This window comes from Rhincodon typus, chromosome 5, assembly GCF_021869965.1.
Source record: "Rhincodon typus isolate 14 chromosome 5, sRhiTyp1.1, whole genome shotgun sequence".
NCBI lineage: Eukaryota > Metazoa > Chordata > Chondrichthyes > Orectolobiformes > Rhincodontidae > Rhincodon > Rhincodon typus.
The window spans coordinates 13,186,726-13,207,039 of record NC_063336.1 but is presented as its reverse complement, the minus strand read 5'-3'; the positions used below and the strand labels follow the sequence as shown (position 1 = coordinate 13,207,039).

At 39.8% G+C, this 20,314-nt stretch overlaps 1 protein-coding gene across 2 annotated transcripts in view; it reads right to left on the bottom strand.

The window, feature by feature from the left end:
- The window catches only part of LOC109938951 (solute carrier family 4 member 1 adaptor protein), a 104,625-nt gene that overhangs the window by 50,368 nt on the left and 33,943 nt on the right, over positions 1-20,314 (bottom strand). For both annotated transcript variants that reach the window (XM_048597412.1, XM_048597413.1), the window contains exons 5-8: positions 16,822-16,882; positions 15,985-16,124; positions 5,546-5,706; positions 3,015-3,084 (exon numbers count right to left, since the gene is read on the bottom strand). In XM_048597412.1, the coding sequence (XP_048453369.1) occupies positions 3,015-3,084; positions 5,546-5,706; positions 15,985-16,124; positions 16,822-16,882 (432 nt within the window). The remainder of the gene's footprint in view (positions 1-3,014; positions 3,085-5,545; positions 5,707-15,984; positions 16,125-16,821; positions 16,883-20,314) is intronic.

The following is a 20,314-nucleotide window of genomic DNA, read 5'->3' as shown; positions in this document are numbered from 1 at the left end:
CAAGTGATATCTCAAGGCAAATGAAGAAAAGGTGGATAAAAGTAATCAAGGTACAAATCAATCATGGCCTCACCAAACAATGGGATAGGATTGAGGCCTACTGCTGATCTTATGGGCTGGATTTTATGATGGGAGTCAGCCATTGAACCACAAGGCGATCTTTTATATCCACTCATGGGATGTGGTGTCGCTGGCTAGCCAGCAACTACTGCTTGTCCCTAGCTGCCCTTGAAAAGGTGGTGAGCTGCCTTCTTGAACTGTTGCAGCCACGTTGCATAGGTTGATGCACAATGCCCTTAGGTTTTTGGACATCCTTGCCAGAAAGTTCGGAAGTACCCGCTCATTTTTCTCCAACAATGTCTTTAAATCTTGGTTTAATGCATCAATATGATACATTTGGTTATAATTCAGGTACTTTAAAAAAATGCATATCTTAGATTTGAGAAAAGAAAAAGGATGATGAAGCTAATCTTATCTAAACAACATAATTGTTCTCAAAATGGAACATTTCTGGAAAAACTCAGTGTAGGGTCATACAGCACGGACCCTTCGATCCAACTTGTCCATGCCAACCAAGTTTCCCAAACTGAACTAGACGTATTTGTCTGCATTTGGCTCATAACCCTCTAAACCTTTCCTATTCATATACCTGTCTAAATGTCTTTCAAATGTCGTAATTGTACTCAACTCTACCACTTCCTCTGGCAGTTCGCTCAATGTACACACCACACTCTGTGGAAAAGTTGCCCCTCAGGACCTTATTAGATTTTTCCCCTCTCACCTTAAACCTATGCCCTCTAGAAGGGTCACTGGCCCTGAAACATTAACCCTGCTTTCTCTGTACAGATGCTGCCAGACGTGCTGAGCTTTTCCAGCAATTTCTGATTTTGTTTCTGATTTCCAATTCTATAATTCTTTGACTTTTGCTTAACATAACCGCTCTGTTGCTGCCCAAATTATAACAGGAGATGCAATTGACAGAGGAAGTCCCAACAGAAAAATAATTCTGTGAAGAAATACTAATAAACATCATTTGATCTGGGATTCTTTATGAAATTGCTCCAGTCAATCTTTTTTCTTTTCAGCCAACACATTAAAACAAATTATTGATGCTTATGGGACATGGCTGAAAACAATTTGGCTGCCTCATATTGACCTTATTACAAAGTGACAACATTTTAGACTATTCTGAATTACTGTGGGATATCCTGAAAGTACAAGAAGTGCTATATAACTGCAAGTTCTTTCCTTCTGATTTTATTTTTCAACAGAGTTAAAAAGATTCACATTTACAAAGTGCTTCCTCGTGTAAAGTATTTTACTGATAATGATTTACTTTGAAATGTAGTCCTTCATAATTTAGTCACAAGCGGTGGTCCATCCGCACACAGAAACTCTCACTAACAGTAGCCAGAGTGCCTTTGGTGATACTGAGGGAGGAATATTGGCCCAGGTGCTGGAAGAAACCTCTGCTCATCTTAAAAAAAACAGCCACAGAATCTGTGACATCCACCTAAACCCACGCCCATTTGTTTGCTTAACATATTATTTGAATAATTATATCTCTACGAATAAATTATTTTCTTAGCATTGCACCGAAAAGTTCAACTTGGAAACATGTGTGAACCATTTGGTGAAAACTTGATCTTTTAAATAAGAAACTTCCCAGCCTTCAACTTTAGCAGGTCCCACAATCTTACAATTGGTTTGCTTACGACTGTATGAGACAGCCACTGGGGCTGACTGCAAAAGTTGGATTATCATTAGCGCATAGGGTCAGAAATCATTTAACATTAGCTCTTTATATTCAGATTTTTCACAGTGCCAGACTTAACAGTAATATTTTTCTCCATTAACCAACACCACCAAAATAGGATTAAATTGTTATTATCAGATGACCGTCCTTGGGATCTTATTGTGCAAAAATGGCTGCAGTTTTGACTTGCATCCCAATTCTTTCTTTGGAACAATTTGAAAGATGTAATTCAATACTAAATACTTACAAGTTAATTGGTTTCTCATTAGTTAGGAAGAAGTGGTGGGTTAATGATAATATTATTGGACCAGTAATCTAGAGGTCCAAACTAATGCTCTGGAAACATGGGTTCAAATGTCTCCATGGTAGCTAATGAATTTACGTTTTTGAAACAAACCAGAGAATAACAAACCAATTAATCTAACATTAGTGATAGGGAAAATGTTGGAGTTTATTATAAAAAAAATGTGATAGCAGGGATTGGGCAAAGCCAGGATGGTTTCATGGAAGGCAAATCATGCTTTACAAATCTACTGGGCATTTTTGTGACGTAAACAGTAGAACAGATAAGGGTAAACCAGTAGATGTGGTATATTTCAATTTTCAGAAGTCTTTTGGTAAGGTCCTTCATAAGAGGTAGTGGGCAGATAAAGTGCATGATATAGAAGTTTATATATTAATTTGGATCAAGAATTGGCTTACAGACAAGAAGCAGAGAGTAGGAACAAAGGGGTCTTTTTCTGAGTGGCAGCAGTGACTAGTGGAGTTCTGCAAGCATCAGTGCTTGAGTCCGATTTATTCACAACATATAAATGACTAGGATAAATACAACATTTCCAAGTTTGCTGATAACACAAAATTAGCCAAGGTTGCAATCTGTGAGGAGTTGGCAAGGAGTCTTCAAGTGATTTAGACAAGTTGAGCATTAGCTTTCTTTGCAATGAGTTCTTGAATTTGACATTCTATTACTGCATAAATTTTGTGAACTGTAAGATTGTAGAAACACCTGGATATTCTGGCAAGCAGACAAAATACAATAGCTATTAAAGTTATAGCTGAAATTTATTCTATCATCAATGCTAAAACAAAACTTTCCATCAAGCTCAACATTTCAGTTGAACTCTTTTATTGACCTGGAAAAGGCTGGTGGTGGAGATTTTGTTTATAATCTTGGTAGCAGTTCAGTACAGCACTAAAGCAACAATCTGTGGTTCTGGTTCATTCTTATGTATGTCATCATTCAGTGGTCAATATTTACCTTTGCCAGACATTTTCAGCTTGGCTTCAACATCAGAAAGCTCTTTCTGCACCTCTGTTAACTTGGCAACCTATAGGGGTAAAGACGTGTTTATGAGCACAGAATGATTTTGTTGGAGAACACAATCGCTCAAAATCAAACACCAAGAATAGGTATGCAGCAGAAATGACAAGGTATGTTTTTGAGCATAAAATTACTCGATTGTGAAGTTGGACAAACAGGAGTGTTCCTCTTAAAACTATTTTCAAAGACTGCAGTTTACGCTGAAAACTGCCCCTTCCCACCTAATGTAGCTCTTCTCTTCTCCTTGTAATGGACCATAACACCCCACTCCTTAAACCCAACTAACTATTAATGAATTCGGCACTATACCCTACCAACTATTACCACTTCCCAATTTCTAGCCATAATTAGCTGAATTGGAGGCAGGTGCACCATTAAATTGATCAACCTGACATTTGGTGGGGATAAAATCCATTATTACATTTAGAGCATTGATTCAGATCGATGTCGTTCCTTTATAGGCTCAATTCTTAAAGACCTAGACATACTTAATTATTCTTTCTGACGGTTTTGTATAAAGACGAAAACTGAGAGTTATCACTGATTGTAAGAATCCCTGTTGCCACCATTGGTGAGCAGAGCCAAACCTAAGGCCACTTCATAATTTCTAAGTATAAATATTTGGAAATGCCTCCTTCTTGCCCCATTAATTTCTCTCCCCTCTCTAGTTCTACAGGCTCCAATATCTCTACCAAGGTAATGGTTTAGTATAAATATGGCTGGACAGCAAACTGATGGAACTGGTGAAATTGAAACTGAGAAACAAACTACTTTCAGCCGATTCATCAATTTTCTGAAGAAGGGTCCAGACCTGAAACGTCAGCTTTCCTGCACCTCTGATGCTGCTTGGCCTGCTGTGTTCATCCAGCTCTACACCTTGTTATCTCTACCTTCATCCAACATTTGTACATGCACAACTCCAGCAGGTGGTGCTAGTTAGTAACCAGGAATTGGAATCCAGACTGACAGTCCCAGTTGCCTAATGAATAAGCCACTGGACTGTGGGTTCAAGTCCCATGTGAGATGCAGTGAGTTTGAAGGGCTCTTGTAGTGCAGTGGTAATATCCCAACTTTGAGACAGGAGGTCAGATTCAAGTCCCACCTGTTCCAGAGGTGTGAAATAATATCTCTGAACAAGTTCATTAGAAAATAGGTTTTAAAAAGAAATGAAAATCAGACTGGAAACCCTTGTGGTGCCATGGTAATCTCTCTACCTCTGAGTCAGGAGGACTGGGTTCAAGTTCCAGCTGCTTCAGAGGTATGCCAAAATATCTCTGAACAGGTTGATTTCTGCACTGGAGATGGGTCATAACATCCTTGGACAGGGTAGGTTAAAGAAAAATACCCGAAATCCAGACTGATGTTCCATTCTCTAATTGCAGACCATCGAGGTCAGTTATGGGGTTCATATTACGCAGTAGTCGTGGCTCTACCTCCAGTCTGAAAGACCTGCTTGATGTCTCACTTGTATCTCCGACAGGTTGATTTAAAAAATAGTCAAGATTAGCTAACTGAGCACTGCCCAGGCTAGCAGGTCCATTAGCAGGGGGTTCCCGCACATTTCTAAAACAGAAGTTCATACAGAACTACTGATATGAATAATTATCGTTTTCTTGGATTTATGCTCGCTTTTGAATTACTTTCATCATTTTCTTTATTTGTTAAGCAGCACATATTGCCATTCCAAGAAACAGTTAAGATTCAACCACATTGGTCTGTGTCAGAAGTCATACGCAGTCAGACCAGGGAAGGATGGCAAACTTCATTCTCTGAAAGACATTAACGAACCAAATCTGTTTTTATGACAATTGACAGTGGTTACCATGAGGCTCGCTTTTAATTCCAGATTATTTTCTACTCTGGGCCTCTATTTATAAAGCCAAGGGTCCTCAAATCCTTTAAAACAATCTTTTTAGCTTGTTCTGCCACCCTCAAAAACACATTTCTGCAACCCTTTTAAAGTTGTACACTTTATATTTCCTCTCCTTACTCTTCACAGTCAGGTAACAAGAAAACACATTAAAACTATTCAAAGGTAAATCTATGACTGATATCAAAAAATAAATTTATAAATAAATTTATGAATGATATCTTTAAGCTAAAAGTAATCAATGGAGGGTTAAGGAGAAAGCATCCCATAATGTTTTGAGTAATGTAGATACTGTGGATGAGCGAATTGGAGCTCTTTCTGGATGAATGAACCAAGATCAATGAAGGTCTTCCTACTTTTTCAAACAGGATAATCTCGTGTATTAACGCAAGAGAAGTCTCCACCATTGCTGCAATGAACTCGGTGCCAAAGCTGTACAATATAACATGGGAGCAATGTTTCCCATGGTACTTTTTTTCCCACCTACCAAATAGGAAACATCCTTTTGCGCGAGGAACCCTTGACTGCACATCCTCCAGAAAATTATGTCCTTTCTACAGTGAGCATATAATTGAAAATAAAACTTTAAAATTCTTACCAATGAGTCATAAGTTTCCACTTTCTCCTCTACCTTTCCTGCCTTCTTCATTCGGTTCAGCCTTTTCTTTTCAATAGCTCCTGTCCGATCTAAGAAAGTATCTTCATCACTGTCATAGAAGTCCTCCGCTTCCCAGTTTTTAGATTTCCGTTTCCGAGAAACTAGTAAGGAAAGAAATAGTCAGGCTTTACTAAAGAGGAATAATGGGGTGGCCGTTTAAGTTTTGGAACACAAAAACAATTACAGACCTTTCAACAAATGATGAAAGTACCTCCCTCCTAATCAATATCACTAAATGTTATGTCAATGTGTGCCTGTTGTAGTGCTGCAGTGTCTTTGAATAGGGCTCTAACAGTTCATCAGCAAATTGGATACCAGAGTCCTTTCTGCTGATTACACCGTGCTGAGCAATGTCCATCGGTTCAGTTGTTTCTGCTGACTCTCATTCGAGCGGTGACAGCTGAACATCACTAAGTCTCCCCATTTATAGTGCGCTAACCTTATTGCGCACATCATGCTAACATTTCAATTCTAAATGAGTGTACAATGACATAGCTCATATCAAGAAGACAACAGTGGCGTAATGGCAATGCCACCAGTCTAATAGTCCAGAAGCTCAGACTAATATTTGGGGTCATGGGTTCAAACCCTTCGTAAAGACCCATCTGGTGTATTAATCCCCTTTAGTAAAGGAAATCTGCTATCCTTCCCTGGTATGGACAACATAGGGCTCCTGACCCATTTCAACGACGATGAAGCACTGTTATCTATCTTGATGGAAGAAAGCTTTCATTCACTCGTTGGGAGTTAATAGTGAAAATATCTTGATTTGTATTCTGTGATATATTATTGGAAGAATGACTCAAGATCAATAATGCATTGGACAGAACAATCCCCAATTGTCCCTCCTGACACAGAATGAATCAAACTACGGTACTATTAGATGAGAATCATTATTTTTTGGTCTGCTATGGTGATTTACTGAAGCAAGCAGAATGATCAAATGGGGCAATATTGTGCAAAAGGTGGCATTCCACAAAGTATCCAACAGGTAATCAGCAGGGTGGTTAATGAGAGCATGGATTTTTATTTTATTATTCACTTGTGGGACGTGGGTATTGCTGGCTGGGTCAGCATTTATTGGGCGTCCCTAGTAGCTCTTGAAAAGGTGGTGTGAGCTGCCTTCTTGAATTGCTTCAGTCCATGAGCTGTAGGTAGACTTATAATGCCACTAGGGAGGAAATTCCAGGATTTTGACCTACGCACACTGAAGAAACAGTGATCCTTTTCCAAGTCAGGGTGGTGAGTTGCTTGAGGGGAACCTGAAAGTGGTGGAGTTCTCATGTATTTGCTGTACTTGTCTTTCTGGATGACAGTGGTTTTGGTTTGGAAGATCATGTCTAAGAATCTTTGGTGAATTTCTGCAGTCCAACCTGTAGATGGCAATATTGTTGCCACTGAGCAGGGAATGGAGAGAGTGGATGTTTGTGGATGTGATCCCAATCAAGTGGGTTTCTTGTCCTGGATGGTGACAAGCATCCTGAGCATTGTTGGAGCCTCACTCATCCAGGCAAGTGGGGAGAATTCCAAAACAAGAATTGTGTCCCGTGTGGATTGTGCACAGGCTCTAGAGATTTACTTACTGCAGTGTTCCTAGATTCTGAGCTGTTTTAGCTAGAGTATTTATCTGGCTGTTCGAACTCAGTGTCTGGTCACTGGTAACCCCCAAGATGTTGACAGTGGGAGATTCAGTGATAGTAACACCATTGATCGTCAAGGACAATGGTTAGATTATCTTTTATTAACGATGCTCATTGCCTAGTATTTTTCTGACTCTGGAAGTATTACTTGCCACATTTCAGCCTAAACCTGAAAATTGTGCAGATCTTGCTGCAATTGGACATGAACTACTTCAGTATCCGGGGATTCATGAGTGGAGCTGAATACTGTGCAATCATCAGAGAACAATACTATTTCTGATGTTATGATGGAGGCAATTTCATTGATGAAGCAGCTAACGATGACTGGGAGAAGGAAACTACCATGAACTTATTTAACTGGAAAGGAGGCAAAAAAGATTTACAAGGATGTTACCGAGATGGTTTCAGTTGTAAGGACAGGCTAGATTGGCTGGAACATTTTCTCTGGAGCGCAGAAGGCTGAGGGGTGATCTTATAAAGGTTTATAAAATCACTAGGGGCATAGATATGGTGAAGAGCCAATGTCCTTTCCCCGGGGTAGGGAATCTCCAAATCCAGAGGGCACAGGTTTAAGGTGAAAGGGGAAAGACTTAAGAAGGACAGGAGCAGCAACTTTTTCACACAAAGGGTGGTGCATGTATGGTAATAGCTGCCAGAGAAAGCGGTTGAGGCAAGTACAATTACGACACTTAAAAAGCATTTGGACAGATACACATTTGAGAAAGGGTTAGAGAGATATCGGCCAAATGCAGGAAAACGGGACTGGTTCAGTTTAGGAAATCTGGTTGGCCTGGGCAAGTTGGGCTGACGGGCCTGTTTCCATGCTGTATGGCTCTGTAACTCCTGCAGAAATGTTGTGGAGCTGAGATGACTGCCGTCCAACAACTGCAATCATCTTACTAAGTGTCATGCATGACTCCAACCAGCGAAGAGTTTCTTCCCAGATTCCGATTGACTCCACTTTTGCTAGGGCTCCTTAATGTCATGCCTGGTCAAATGTGGCCTTGATGTCAAGGGCGATCATTCTCACCTCACTGCTGGAATTCAGCTCTTTTGTCCATGCTTGAACCAAAGCTGTAATGAGGTCAGGAGTTGAGTGGCCCTGGTGGAACCCCAAACTGGACGTCATCAAGTGGGTTATTGCTGACCAGCTGCTGCTTGATAGCACTGTTGATGTCACCTTCCGTCACACTATTGACAATAGAAAGACTGATGGGCCAGTAATTGGCTCAGTTGGATTGCTCTGCTTTGTGTGTACAGGTCATTCCTGGGCAATTTTCCTCATTGTCGGGTAGATGCTACTGTTGTAGCCGTACTGGAACACTTTGGCTAAAGGCAAGGCAAGTCTGGGGCACAAGTCTTCAGTATTTTTACTAAAATGTTGTCAGGGCTCATAGTGCTTGCGGCATCCAGTGCCTCCAACCATTTCCTGATATCACGTGGATTAAACTGAATTGACTGAAGACTGGGATCCTTGATGCTGGGAACTTCTGGAGTAGGCTGAGATGTATCATCCACTAGTACTTCCATCTGAAAATTGTTGTTACTTTAGATAACAATAATAGAGATTCTGCTGTACACAGGAGCACCATTCAGCCTATCGGTAGCTCAAAAGGAAACAAAGGGCCACCATACTGTTATACAGCAATAACATTCCAACCAGTTGGTATTGAGTGGTAGCATATAGGGCTGTATATAAAGTTTAGGAGATTAAGCCCATAATTACCAACATGGCTATTCCTCTCATCTTGGGTTTAGAATGTTCTAGGCCTTAGAAACTTATTGTCCAAGAGAGATAAATCATTACATGTTTCAAGGGCCTTTCCACTGGGGTGCTAAATTCATCAATCCTGAAGCATGATGCCTGACCAAATCCAAATATGGTGATTAACATAGCAAGGTATAAACCAAGCACTAGGTAAACAAGGCAAAAAGTTAGAATGGAAACAAATATCAGATTGTGCAGTACAGACATTATCTTGCTCATGTGCAAATGAAACTATGAGCAGTTGGATATGGAATACACTGCCTGGAAATATGGTGGATACAGACTCAGAAGGGGTGTTCAAGAGGGCATTGGATGATTATGGTCTGCAGGGATATGGGGAAAAAGGAGAAGATAAGCACTAGGTAACAGACATTCACAATGGGCTGAATGGGCTCCTTCTGCACTGAAACAATTCTGTGATTCTTCCAAGATTGTTTGACTGTCACATTGTACAAAGCCTATGGGGTTGAAATTACTTCAAAACTGAATATTGATGAGTGTAGGCTTCAACACAGAGGGTTGAAAGAATGAATCAAAATGGATAATCCAGGTTGAATGGTTAATCCAATGTGATGGGTTAGTTCATGTAGAATGCAGACTGGAACCTGGATTTAAGATGAGTAAAGAGGTGGACAAATACCTTTAAATGTTAGGCAGGTGGGGAATACATGAAACGGATTATCCAAACAGGCAGTGCAACAATAAAGCATCAGCACAGAATTCGAGACTGAACCGGATAGATAGTTGGCACCAGCTGGTACGGAGAATAAATTTGGGTTTGGCTACAACGTGAGCAATCAAGTTTTCCTGGACATTCATTCATGTGTTAGGATTTTTTCATATTATTTCTTTTCCCCAAACAAAAACCAATGCGTGCAATATTAAACCGAAAATCCAACATTCTATCAGTTGATGACACCTGGCTGTGAGTGCCCTAAGGAGATGGAACATGATTGTGTCTCCTTGCAATCTATTACATATTCTTTCTACATAGCCCACCCCATTCTAACCCTGGGTATTTCCTACCAATGACCATTATGTTTGAGTTATTGAATTTCACCCACTCCAGGGTCATGCACAGATCAGCAATCGAAGGTGCAGCATCAGCTAGTGCTGCTGAAAGTTACTCTTGCCAGGGGATCTGCTGTCATGGTATGCTTCGCTCATCTGCCTGGCATCATCCTCACACCCACTGTGGTCCATCTGCAATCAGTCTGTGACATCCGTCATCCAACAACCACTTCTCTGCTTTGCCCTCTTGAAGAGATCTCTGTAGTTTATCCAATCTGATTAAATGGGACAAACACTGACATTTTCTTTCCTGGATGACACTTGGAAAGATTTTTTTGATCCTGTAATTTCAGGTACCCCTTCATGTCTTTAGTCTGTATTTGGGATTTTCAGAATGCATTTACATTTCACAGGTCTCTATTTTCTTCCACAAATCTTTAAGTATTGTTCATACTTCTGAGACATAAAGTAGCTAAAACGTAGCATCTTAGGACCCTTTTTCTCTTGTTAAAAGCATCAATCCAATACTGCATTACTTATTGAAAACAATGAAATAAACTAATTCATAGGAATTAAAAAAAACAAAAATATTGCGCTTCTTAAATACACTGCCTTATAATTACTTGTTAATAATTTCTTAAAACAGACAGCATTGAATGCATCCACTCCAAGGAACTTTGAGGACGACCACTCTTACTGTTAGGATAAGATCATTCTGAAGTATTGTATAAAACTATGCTGTTTGGTTAAATAATTCAGGATATGCATAAAGTACAGTCATAGCGATGTACAGCATGGAAATAGATCCTTCGGTCCAACTCATCCATGTTGACCAAATATCCTAAAGTAATCTAGTCCCATTTGCCAACATTTGGCCCATATCCCTCTAAACTCTTCCTATTCATATACCCATCTAGATACCTGTTAAATGCTGTCATTGTACCAGCTTCCACCACTTCCTTTAGCAGTTCATTCCATATACCCAATACCCTCTATATGAAAATGTTGCCCCTTAGGTCCCTTTTATATCTGGCACCTCTCACCTTAAACTTATGCCCTCTAGTTTTGGACTCCTCCACCCTGGGAAAAAGACCTGGTCTACTCACGCTATCTATGCCCCTCATGATTTCACAAAGTTCTTTAAGGTCACCTCTCAGTCTCCGATTCTCCAGGGAAAGTAGCCCCAGCCAATTCAGCCTCTCCCTATAGCTCAAATCCTCTAATCGTGGCAACATCATTGTAAACCTTTTCTGAACTCGATTTCAAGTTTCACAACATCTTTCCTACAGCACAGAGATGAGATTTCAACACAGTATTCCAAAAGTGGCTAACCAATGTACACCCTCAACATGGCATCCCAACTCCTATACTCGATTCACTGACCAATAATGGCAAGCGTTCCAAACGCCTTCTTCACTACCCTGTCTACTTGCAAATCCACTTTCAAGGAACAATGAACCTGCACTCCAAGGTTTCTTTGTTCAGTAACACTCCCCAGGACCTTACCATTAAATGTAGAAGTCCTGCCGTGATTTACCCTACCAAAGTGCAATTCCTCACATTTATCTAGATTAACCTCCGTCTGCCACTCCTCGGCCCATCTGATCAAGGTCCTGTTGTGCTCTGAGGTAACCGTCTTAGATATCCACTGCAATGTTTCAAAGCCAGACATGAAGAAACACATAAATTATGTTTTCACAGCCTTCTGATATGGACGTTAGTAGGAGGTTTAATCTGCTTATTTTCATCCTGGGGTAGTTTATAAGTAGTTTGTTTTGACTTTTTACAGACAGCTGAAAAAAAACGAACAATGAAAATCTGAAAAAACAACAACAGTGCCAGAAATATACAGAAGGTCAATGACCACTTCAGAAAGAAAGACTGATTGAATCTGAAGCAGTAACCAGAGTTCTTTTGAACCAATTTTGACTGTTCTGATAATGCTTTATTACTGTTTTACCCATTCAGAATGGATATTTCTTCTTCCTGACATTTCTATACATTGAATCAAACGGGCTAATTCAAAACTTTGTTCGTTACCTTATGTAGCTCAGCTTTACGGTCTCGTCCACACCATGCTCATCTTCCTAAACTACTGCCAATTTCTATTGAGTATCCTCTCTTGCTCTTTCCTCCCACTAAGATACAAAGTTCTCAGAAATACTTTGCTACATTATAAATATTGTAAATGCAGATTGTTGCTGTTGTGATAATTGTAAGATTAGCCAGTTCATGTAGGGTGAGAATGAGAAATGTCAAGAATTTCCTCCTTTCTTGTTAAAAAACACTCTGTAAAGGACCCAAGAATCTGCTCAGAACGATTCAGATCAGCAATTCTAAGTGACATAGTTGTGTTTTATTACAAGAAACTGATGGCCAAATGCATAATGGCAAGTTTCATCCATCACTTTGGACTTATAGAACAATACATGAAAAAAGTTTCTAGACTCCTACTTAGTATATCACTTATGTAAAAAAATTGACAGAAGAATAGCCAGTTGCTGAATATGGAATTCATCCTACAAACATGCAAGGTTAAACTACTCAGCTGAACATGATTTGTGTGGCAGTGGGCTAAAATCGTGCAAGGATTGCTTAATCGACTTAGATTTAGTCTGGATAGTGACCAACTAGGAAGGCACTTCCATTTCTTAACGCTTTTCAACTTTTGTTGGAAGAATGTGAATGCAATTATAGGCAAAAGCTTTTAAAATTGCTAGCATTTTGCAGATCTTAACTACACAGTCAAAATGTCTCAAATGGGTCACGCAGGTAACAGCTTTTCGAATTTGGTGATTTTAATAGGGAACGGTGCTAGGAATTACTGGTAATACACTCTCAGTACATAATACTGTTTTTTATATTTTTGTTTGCCCCAAAATCTCCTGAGACCAGACAATGTGTTGATCAGAACCAGAACATGTTCTGCTCCTTAGCACAGATGTTGTACAGATGGCTCATTTTCACATTTCAGTTAGGAGGTGCTTAGCTTTCTATGTTGAACCAGCAGAAAATAAGCATTAGCTCTGTCAGGAATGTCAGCAAATTATCACATCAAACAAAGTCACTCCTTGAACCTCCTTTAATACTGGTAAGGTAAATAGCAAGTAGAATGAAACTATGTGAATTTCCAAAAGAATGAGTAGGTTCCTGAGCAATGAACAACCCATCATAATCCTCACGATCAGATGAAAGCCAGAGATTTTCCATAAACAAGGTTGCTGGTTCTGCCAAGGTAACTCTGGTATAGTTTAAGTGGTGTTTGTATACTCTTCTTTACCTTGATGACCCCACAATGGAATGCAACTTATTCTCACTATGCCAGTTAATACATCCAGACTCTCCAAACTGTGACTCGCTCATTTCGTCTTCTGACACTTTCACTGTGCACCATCTCCCCATGAGTTTCTGTTCTGTTTTCTTCTACCCGTCCTTTTTTTATCTCAAGTCACAGCTGTGTAAAAGGGAGACACTGGCAGGTGTGAAGTGTGACATAAATAAGATTCATCAGTGCTGGCACCAGAATAAATGGTGCAGGTAAAGAGATTGTTGAACAGAAATGTGTTTAATAGTCTGTGTCTGCCACAGTAGCAGAATAAATTACTGCCCTGTGCATTGAAGCTTTAAAACCACAAAAATACAGGCATAATTTTATCTTTAGGATTGAAGTGCTGAAGCAAAAGAATAGAGTTGCCTTAATTCAGTTGCATAAGATAGCAGTATCCAGACTTATGTATTCAGCTCGTCTGAACTCCTTTCCCTTCCAAAAGAAAAATGTTCTGCTTCTCTCACTACTACTGAAGAGGCAGTGTGCAAAACAACCCTTCCAACATTTAAAGCCACTGTAAACAATGGGAGATTTACTTGGGCCGCAGAAAAATAAAGAGAACTAATTGTAACTTAAAGCATCTTTAAAGCAAACAGCGTCTGTTGCAAGAGCTTTAGGTACAGAAGAATTATATTCTGCAGCCAAGACCACACCTCAGTCACATTACACCACCTAGGCAGACAACCTTGCCAGAATACTTACTGCCTGGCAAAATGTTTGTTTGCATAAATTTCGCTGTTTTCTATTTAACAAAAGCGAGTATCAGCCAGCCTTATCCAAATGACAAAGCAGTGTTATTAAATCCATACAGATACACTGGGATTAGTACCATGCAGAATTATGCTCTTAATGCTCCATGCAACAATTTACTGCCCTTGTCTATATCACTACAAGGGGCACCAAGTTGAGGTCAGCTACGACCCCAAAGGGAGGAAGAGAAGAGAAAAATGTTAACGAAATTGAAGGACCGATCACATTGACAGGATCAGGTGACAAGTGCAGCGAAGCCTGTCTTGATGCTGAAATCATTCCAATCCATCTTTTATGCTTATCATAAATAGAGTGGGGAGATTATCATAGGCAGTGGCATGATGCCGATTGACGATCATTATTTCTTGCAGCCTTGTTAACATGACAATATATGTCATTAACATCCAGCTTTCCATCTTACCAAACTCACCAAACAAGATAGATGCCAAGAAAATTTGACAAGGAACTGGAGAATTCAGTTTGCTGCTTGCTCCAAATGACCTTGTACACCAGGCAATGACATTCCAAGGCATGACCCATGGGCACCAGCTAAACATGCTCCTTCTCCATGAACACATGCACCTGGAACCAACCAACTGTTCACAACCATCTTGACGGTTGTGCTCTGGAAGCACAGGCTTGCGTTGCAGGGCACACCATAAATAAACATTAAAAGGCTGCAGAAGGGTCATTTTCAGCACAGAGTCAGGTATCCTGCCCACAGGCTGGACCTAGATCCAACTCAGGGATGCCAGTTTGCTCTCTCAGTACTTAGTGCCTCGTTGCACGGTCACAGCATCCCACCATTGGTAGGTAATGAGTCCCACAGTGAGAAATTCACCAAAAACACTCAATGCAACTTGGACATAGCCAAAAAGCATAAGATTCAGCTTGTAATTTCTTGAAAGTATGAGCGCAGTTTGATAAAGCCATAGGATTTATAAATAGCGGGATACAATCAGAGTACAGAAATGATGATGAATTTGTAAAACATATTGGCCAAGCCATAGTATACTATGAAAGTTTTGTAACGCAAAGAATATTCAAGTTTTGGAGAGTCCAGAGTGAAGAATCATCAGGATAATTGCAGCGATGAAGAGAGCCTCAAGATATCTCAGAGCATTTGATCAGAACAGAGAAGGACGAGGAAATTTAATTAAAGATTTTAAGAATCATGAAGGGTCAATAGCAAATAGGGCATATTTTTTCTGGTTGGAGAGTCAGTGACAAGGGATTATCAATTTAAAATGATTACTAAGTGAGTGAGGAAGGGCACTAGGGAAAGCTTCTGCCTGCAACATTACTGCAGTATAGAATGTATTGCCACAGAGAGTAATTGAAACAGAAGCATCTGCATCTTTAAAGGAAATATTGATACATACTTGGAAAAGGGAAGAAACAGGCTATAGAAAGGAGCAATGGGACTACTTTTGAATTGCTCATGTAAAGAGCTGGCAAAGACATAATGAGTCTAATGGCCTCCATCTGTACTGTAAAATTTGATGTTCCTGAGCATTAATGTTGAACTTTGATTACTCAATCAATGCAAGAACTGAGTCTGCTTGCTTAAAATCCTTTAGGTACGTTCACAACAACAGATGTCCTAATATCTTGCATATAATTCATTTCCAATCTTTTCTCAGTTCTTTTATGAAATGTCCTTTCAGCAATTCATTGAGTCTTAACTGAAGCCGAAATGTTGCTGACTTTTGAGATGGACCAACCAGTTAAGACAACAAATGGATTTTATTATTGACTAACTTCCCTTTTAACCCCTGGTGTAACTTGCTGAAATTCAGACATACAACCACTGTTAACAGTATGTATTTTAGATCATTTTACTGGAAACAGAGCGGAGAAGCGTAGTCTGGTTCGTACAAACCTGCTTCCAGGCGCAGAACTCCTCTGGCATCTAGTATCTTGCAAGCCTCCAATGAACACTGAACCATGGCTTCTTTCTTTTTACCAGTGTGCGTCACTTCTGCAGCAAGTTCTCTTCCTAGAGCATCCTCCACTGGGAGCCTATAAAAGACAAAGGCAGTTACCTACAATTACTTCACAAGAACCAGCAAAAAAGGCGATTAAGGACTGTACGAAATTAAAAGAATGGATTCTTAGAGTGGCAAGAAACAGTAATAAATCTGAATGCCTGAATAGATCCTGCAGTTTCTGAATTCCTGACTCAAATTAATTGTCACTCTGGCACTGATCTCAACAACTGGAAGAGCTATTAGAAACCAGGAATTAGGGCTAAAAAGACCAGTTACTTGTACTCAAAACATGCCTAATGTGCAAAATCACAGTCATTCAGTTTAAATAAAGAAAGCTGTAGGGTTATACAACACTTAATGAATAACCAACCATAACTGAATAAGAAGGTTTTAATTCTAATCCTTGGTCAATGCAAAATTTACTGATCTTGGCTGGATGGAATAGAGGACACTGGAATTAATTTTAGCACCTTTGCAAGATTGAAAAGATAGAAAGATGGGATAACAAGTCTAACAATTATCCAGCCTCTGAACTTTCAATTCTGAACAGTGCAAATATTGGATATTGAATACATGTTTAATACCCTATTGTCTGGCCCCCATAGGGGAAAGAATGACAAAAGTGACAGACATATACTAGTGCCATTCTATACATTTATCAGTGAAGTCAGAACTACAAAGGTAGTATCTTTAACATTTAATTTTTTTCCAGATAATATCTACTATACCTGACTCTACAGACCCAGGTACCAGAGCCACGCTCATCATACTCGTATTCCAACTCCTCACCTATAAAGAAAAGAAAAGGAATGATAAGAAGATATTTTCAAGTTCTGGTTTTACAATGTTAATTAACAATGCGCAGCTACATACCTCACACTACAGAAAAATGAGAGAGTGTTTTTCGTGATAAATTGCAACTCTTAATTTACTTAAAAGCATCACATACCTAATGAAGTACAGTTACTATTATGTACACAACTGCTGCATACAGCAAACTATAATACACAATACAAGAATGATCAATTCAACCACTAACTTACTAGTGTGCCCTCAGTCCCATGACTGTGCTGTCAGATTGCCTATCCAAAGTTAAATTACAGATATCAAAAGCTTGTACAACTGAACATTGGGAAAGACCAAAGCATTTTATTTTTAAGCTGACAAAAACTCCATACTTTTCCCATCAATTTCATTACCTCCCTAACCATTTATTTGGTCTAAGTGGACTGAAACTCTGGCATTCTGTTTGATGGACCGCAACATTATAAACCCTTTGTTGTCTCTATTTTGAAGACTGTTCATTTCACTGACAGAAACAAAATAATGTTTCTACTGGAATGCACACAAAACTTGCAAACAGAACGTATTGCACATAAAATGAAGTTAAGAAGAACTGACACCACAAATGATTACCAGGGCTGCCAACTTTTGATCAAAGCAAGTCAATGTATTCCTATTCAATACCTCAAAACACACTGGGCATCAGCGAACACAAATATTTCCAATGTCCTACTCCCTCAAGAAAACAGAAACAACACCTCCTAAATGTATCCATGGGGAAAATGAAGCAGTGTCAAGCTTTAATAATTAGTCTGGTCCAATTGGATTATAATCAGCTCAATTCCTCTAACACCCTTCCAAAGCAAGTGAAACAGGGACAGGTCCCACTCACTCTCTCTAGCTTGTTTCATTTATTATCACTGGATCCTGGAATAAAAGGCAGTAAGTATTATTGGGTAAGCTAACTCCAGGAAATAAACAAGTGATTTACTTGACTCAGACATACTTTATGCAAATTGCATCAGCTAGCATATAAAACAGTCAGGTCAGAATACATACATTATCAGCTAGCAGCTATTCTGGGACTGTGAAAATACCACTGTAGTAGTTGAAAATGCTGTTAAATATCAAGGGGAGAGGGAACAGTTTTACACCATTAAAAAACCTTTCCCACAGGGATCGAAGCTAACCTCTCTCTGCAAGAGTAGCTCCTACAGCAGTATTTCTGTTAATGTGATATGCACTGAATTGCCTGCAGGACAATTTTAAATTGGGGTGCACAGACATATGTTGGTCTTAACCCAGGTTGTTGGACAATAAGTATTTCTGGTTTTTCTCTTGACAATCAAGTGTCCTCAGGTGACTGATGGATTTGGGATCAGCAGTTTGCATGATGTGGGAAGAAAAGGTGTATGTATGTATGTGTGCATGCGTGCTTGCATTTATGTACACGCATGGGAGCATTTATTTTTGTAAATTTAGTATTCGAGTTGCACTTTGCTCATGCTTGAGAATTGAAGAGCTTTCCACCTCACTATCCACAGGATGTAAATTCAGGTCAAAGCAATGCAACTCATTAGAACACAAAGCTCTGGGATAACAACGTACAATCAGGCCAAATGTCAGATCAATATTTTTCCCATTTGCCATAACAACTAGCCTTGGCTAGTCGAACACGAATGTAAACATCATGCCAAATGGTATTGAATTAGGGAGCTATGTGTATCTGCCCATTCCCAAGCTGAACCAGGCTGTGTTATCTCGCTAATACAAGCTATAACCACACCTCTCTGCACTGAATGCAGGCACATGATGCAGCAGTCACTCTGTAGCAAGGCAGTGCCCTAATATTTTTCTCCACGTTTCATCATTGCTAATAGAAGAATAGTAGGCCTGAGCCAAAGAGGCATTCAAGTCAAAACTAGATAAGTACAAAGTGGATAAGTACACTAGGGAGAAAAAAAAATTAAAGAATAAGGTGATGGGTTTCATAATCATTGGGACAGACCTGTTGGACTAGTTACAAAATTTCATGTAATTCTGACCCACCCTGGGGAAGACAAGAGAATGTTTAACATGACAGAAACTGAAAATGCCAGAAATACTCAGGAGCATAGGCAGCATCTATGGAGAGAAACAAAGTTAATTGACTGAATTTGAACCGAAATTGGCTAAGTATCAGTTTTGGCGAGTTACATGGATTGTTTCTCTCCATGAGGCCTAACAGGCTTTCTCATGCCTTCTACCCAAATTCGCCTAACTTTCCACTACATCCTCGTGGCAGTTCACTTGTCACATTCTTCCCCTGACCACAGGTAGAAATACCTGTCAGTGTTGGGACACTGTGGAATTCTTGGCCATATTTAAAAGGCAGTTACGCACCAGGTCCAGCTCCGGGAGTCCGGAGCTGACCTTCATGGTTCATAGCATTTTCCCTGGACTTGTCAAATAAGGCAAAATTGGCACCCTGCCTCGAAACAGGGACCTGGAGGCGAAGGGTTTTCATCTTCATGCAGGACTGGAAGAGGAAACCGCGACATCAAACAGTGTTGGTCCCGGTTGAGGTTTTCAGCTGGGGCACAGCGGTGTCAACGGTCCACAGAACCATTCAAAAATGCCACGCAAAACTTCTCAAGGTTAAGTCCCACCATAGTCTATTTGCTACCACACAGAGACACACATGCACACTCACACTCTGCTACTGTACTCACCTCCCATCAAGGTTCATGGTCTACCAATCTCACTATTGCATACATCTTCCATCACTTGCTTTGATGCACAGCACCATCCCCTTTTCCACCCTTCTAACTTACTAATCTTTCTGTGCTATATACTCACTCACACAGCACATCGCATCACATTTGCCCTACAAGCACAAGCCATGTCCAGCGCATGCAATCCCTCCTTTAGTCTTATTCTAGGAGAAAATAGCCCACAATAAAGCAAAGAGAGTGAAGACAGGGCACCCAACATTCAGCTTCTTGCTACCTTGGCTGGGGTCTAGGAACCTGGGGATAACCCAAATCGGAAGACAGTAAAAGTTGGTAACAGAAAGTGGAAAAGCTATGAGTGAGAAAGACAGGAGAAATAAAGCTGAACATCAAGTATGAGATAGCAAGAACTGCAGATGCTGGAAAAAATTTCTGAAGAAGGGTCCCGACCAGAAACTTCAGCTTTCCTGTTCCTCTGATGCTACCTGGCCTGCTGTGTTCCTCCAGCTCCACACTTTGCTATCTCTGAACATCAAGTATGTCTTGAATGTGGAATTATATCAAAAAGACAAAGATAACTGTCAGCTTTAAATCAGTAATAGAGAAAATGCTAGAATTTATCATAAAAATGTGACAAATACAAACTTGCACAAAAGTGGTCTTATTAGTATAACCTGAATGGATTTGCAAATGGAAAATCATACATGAAAAGCTTGAGATAACAAGG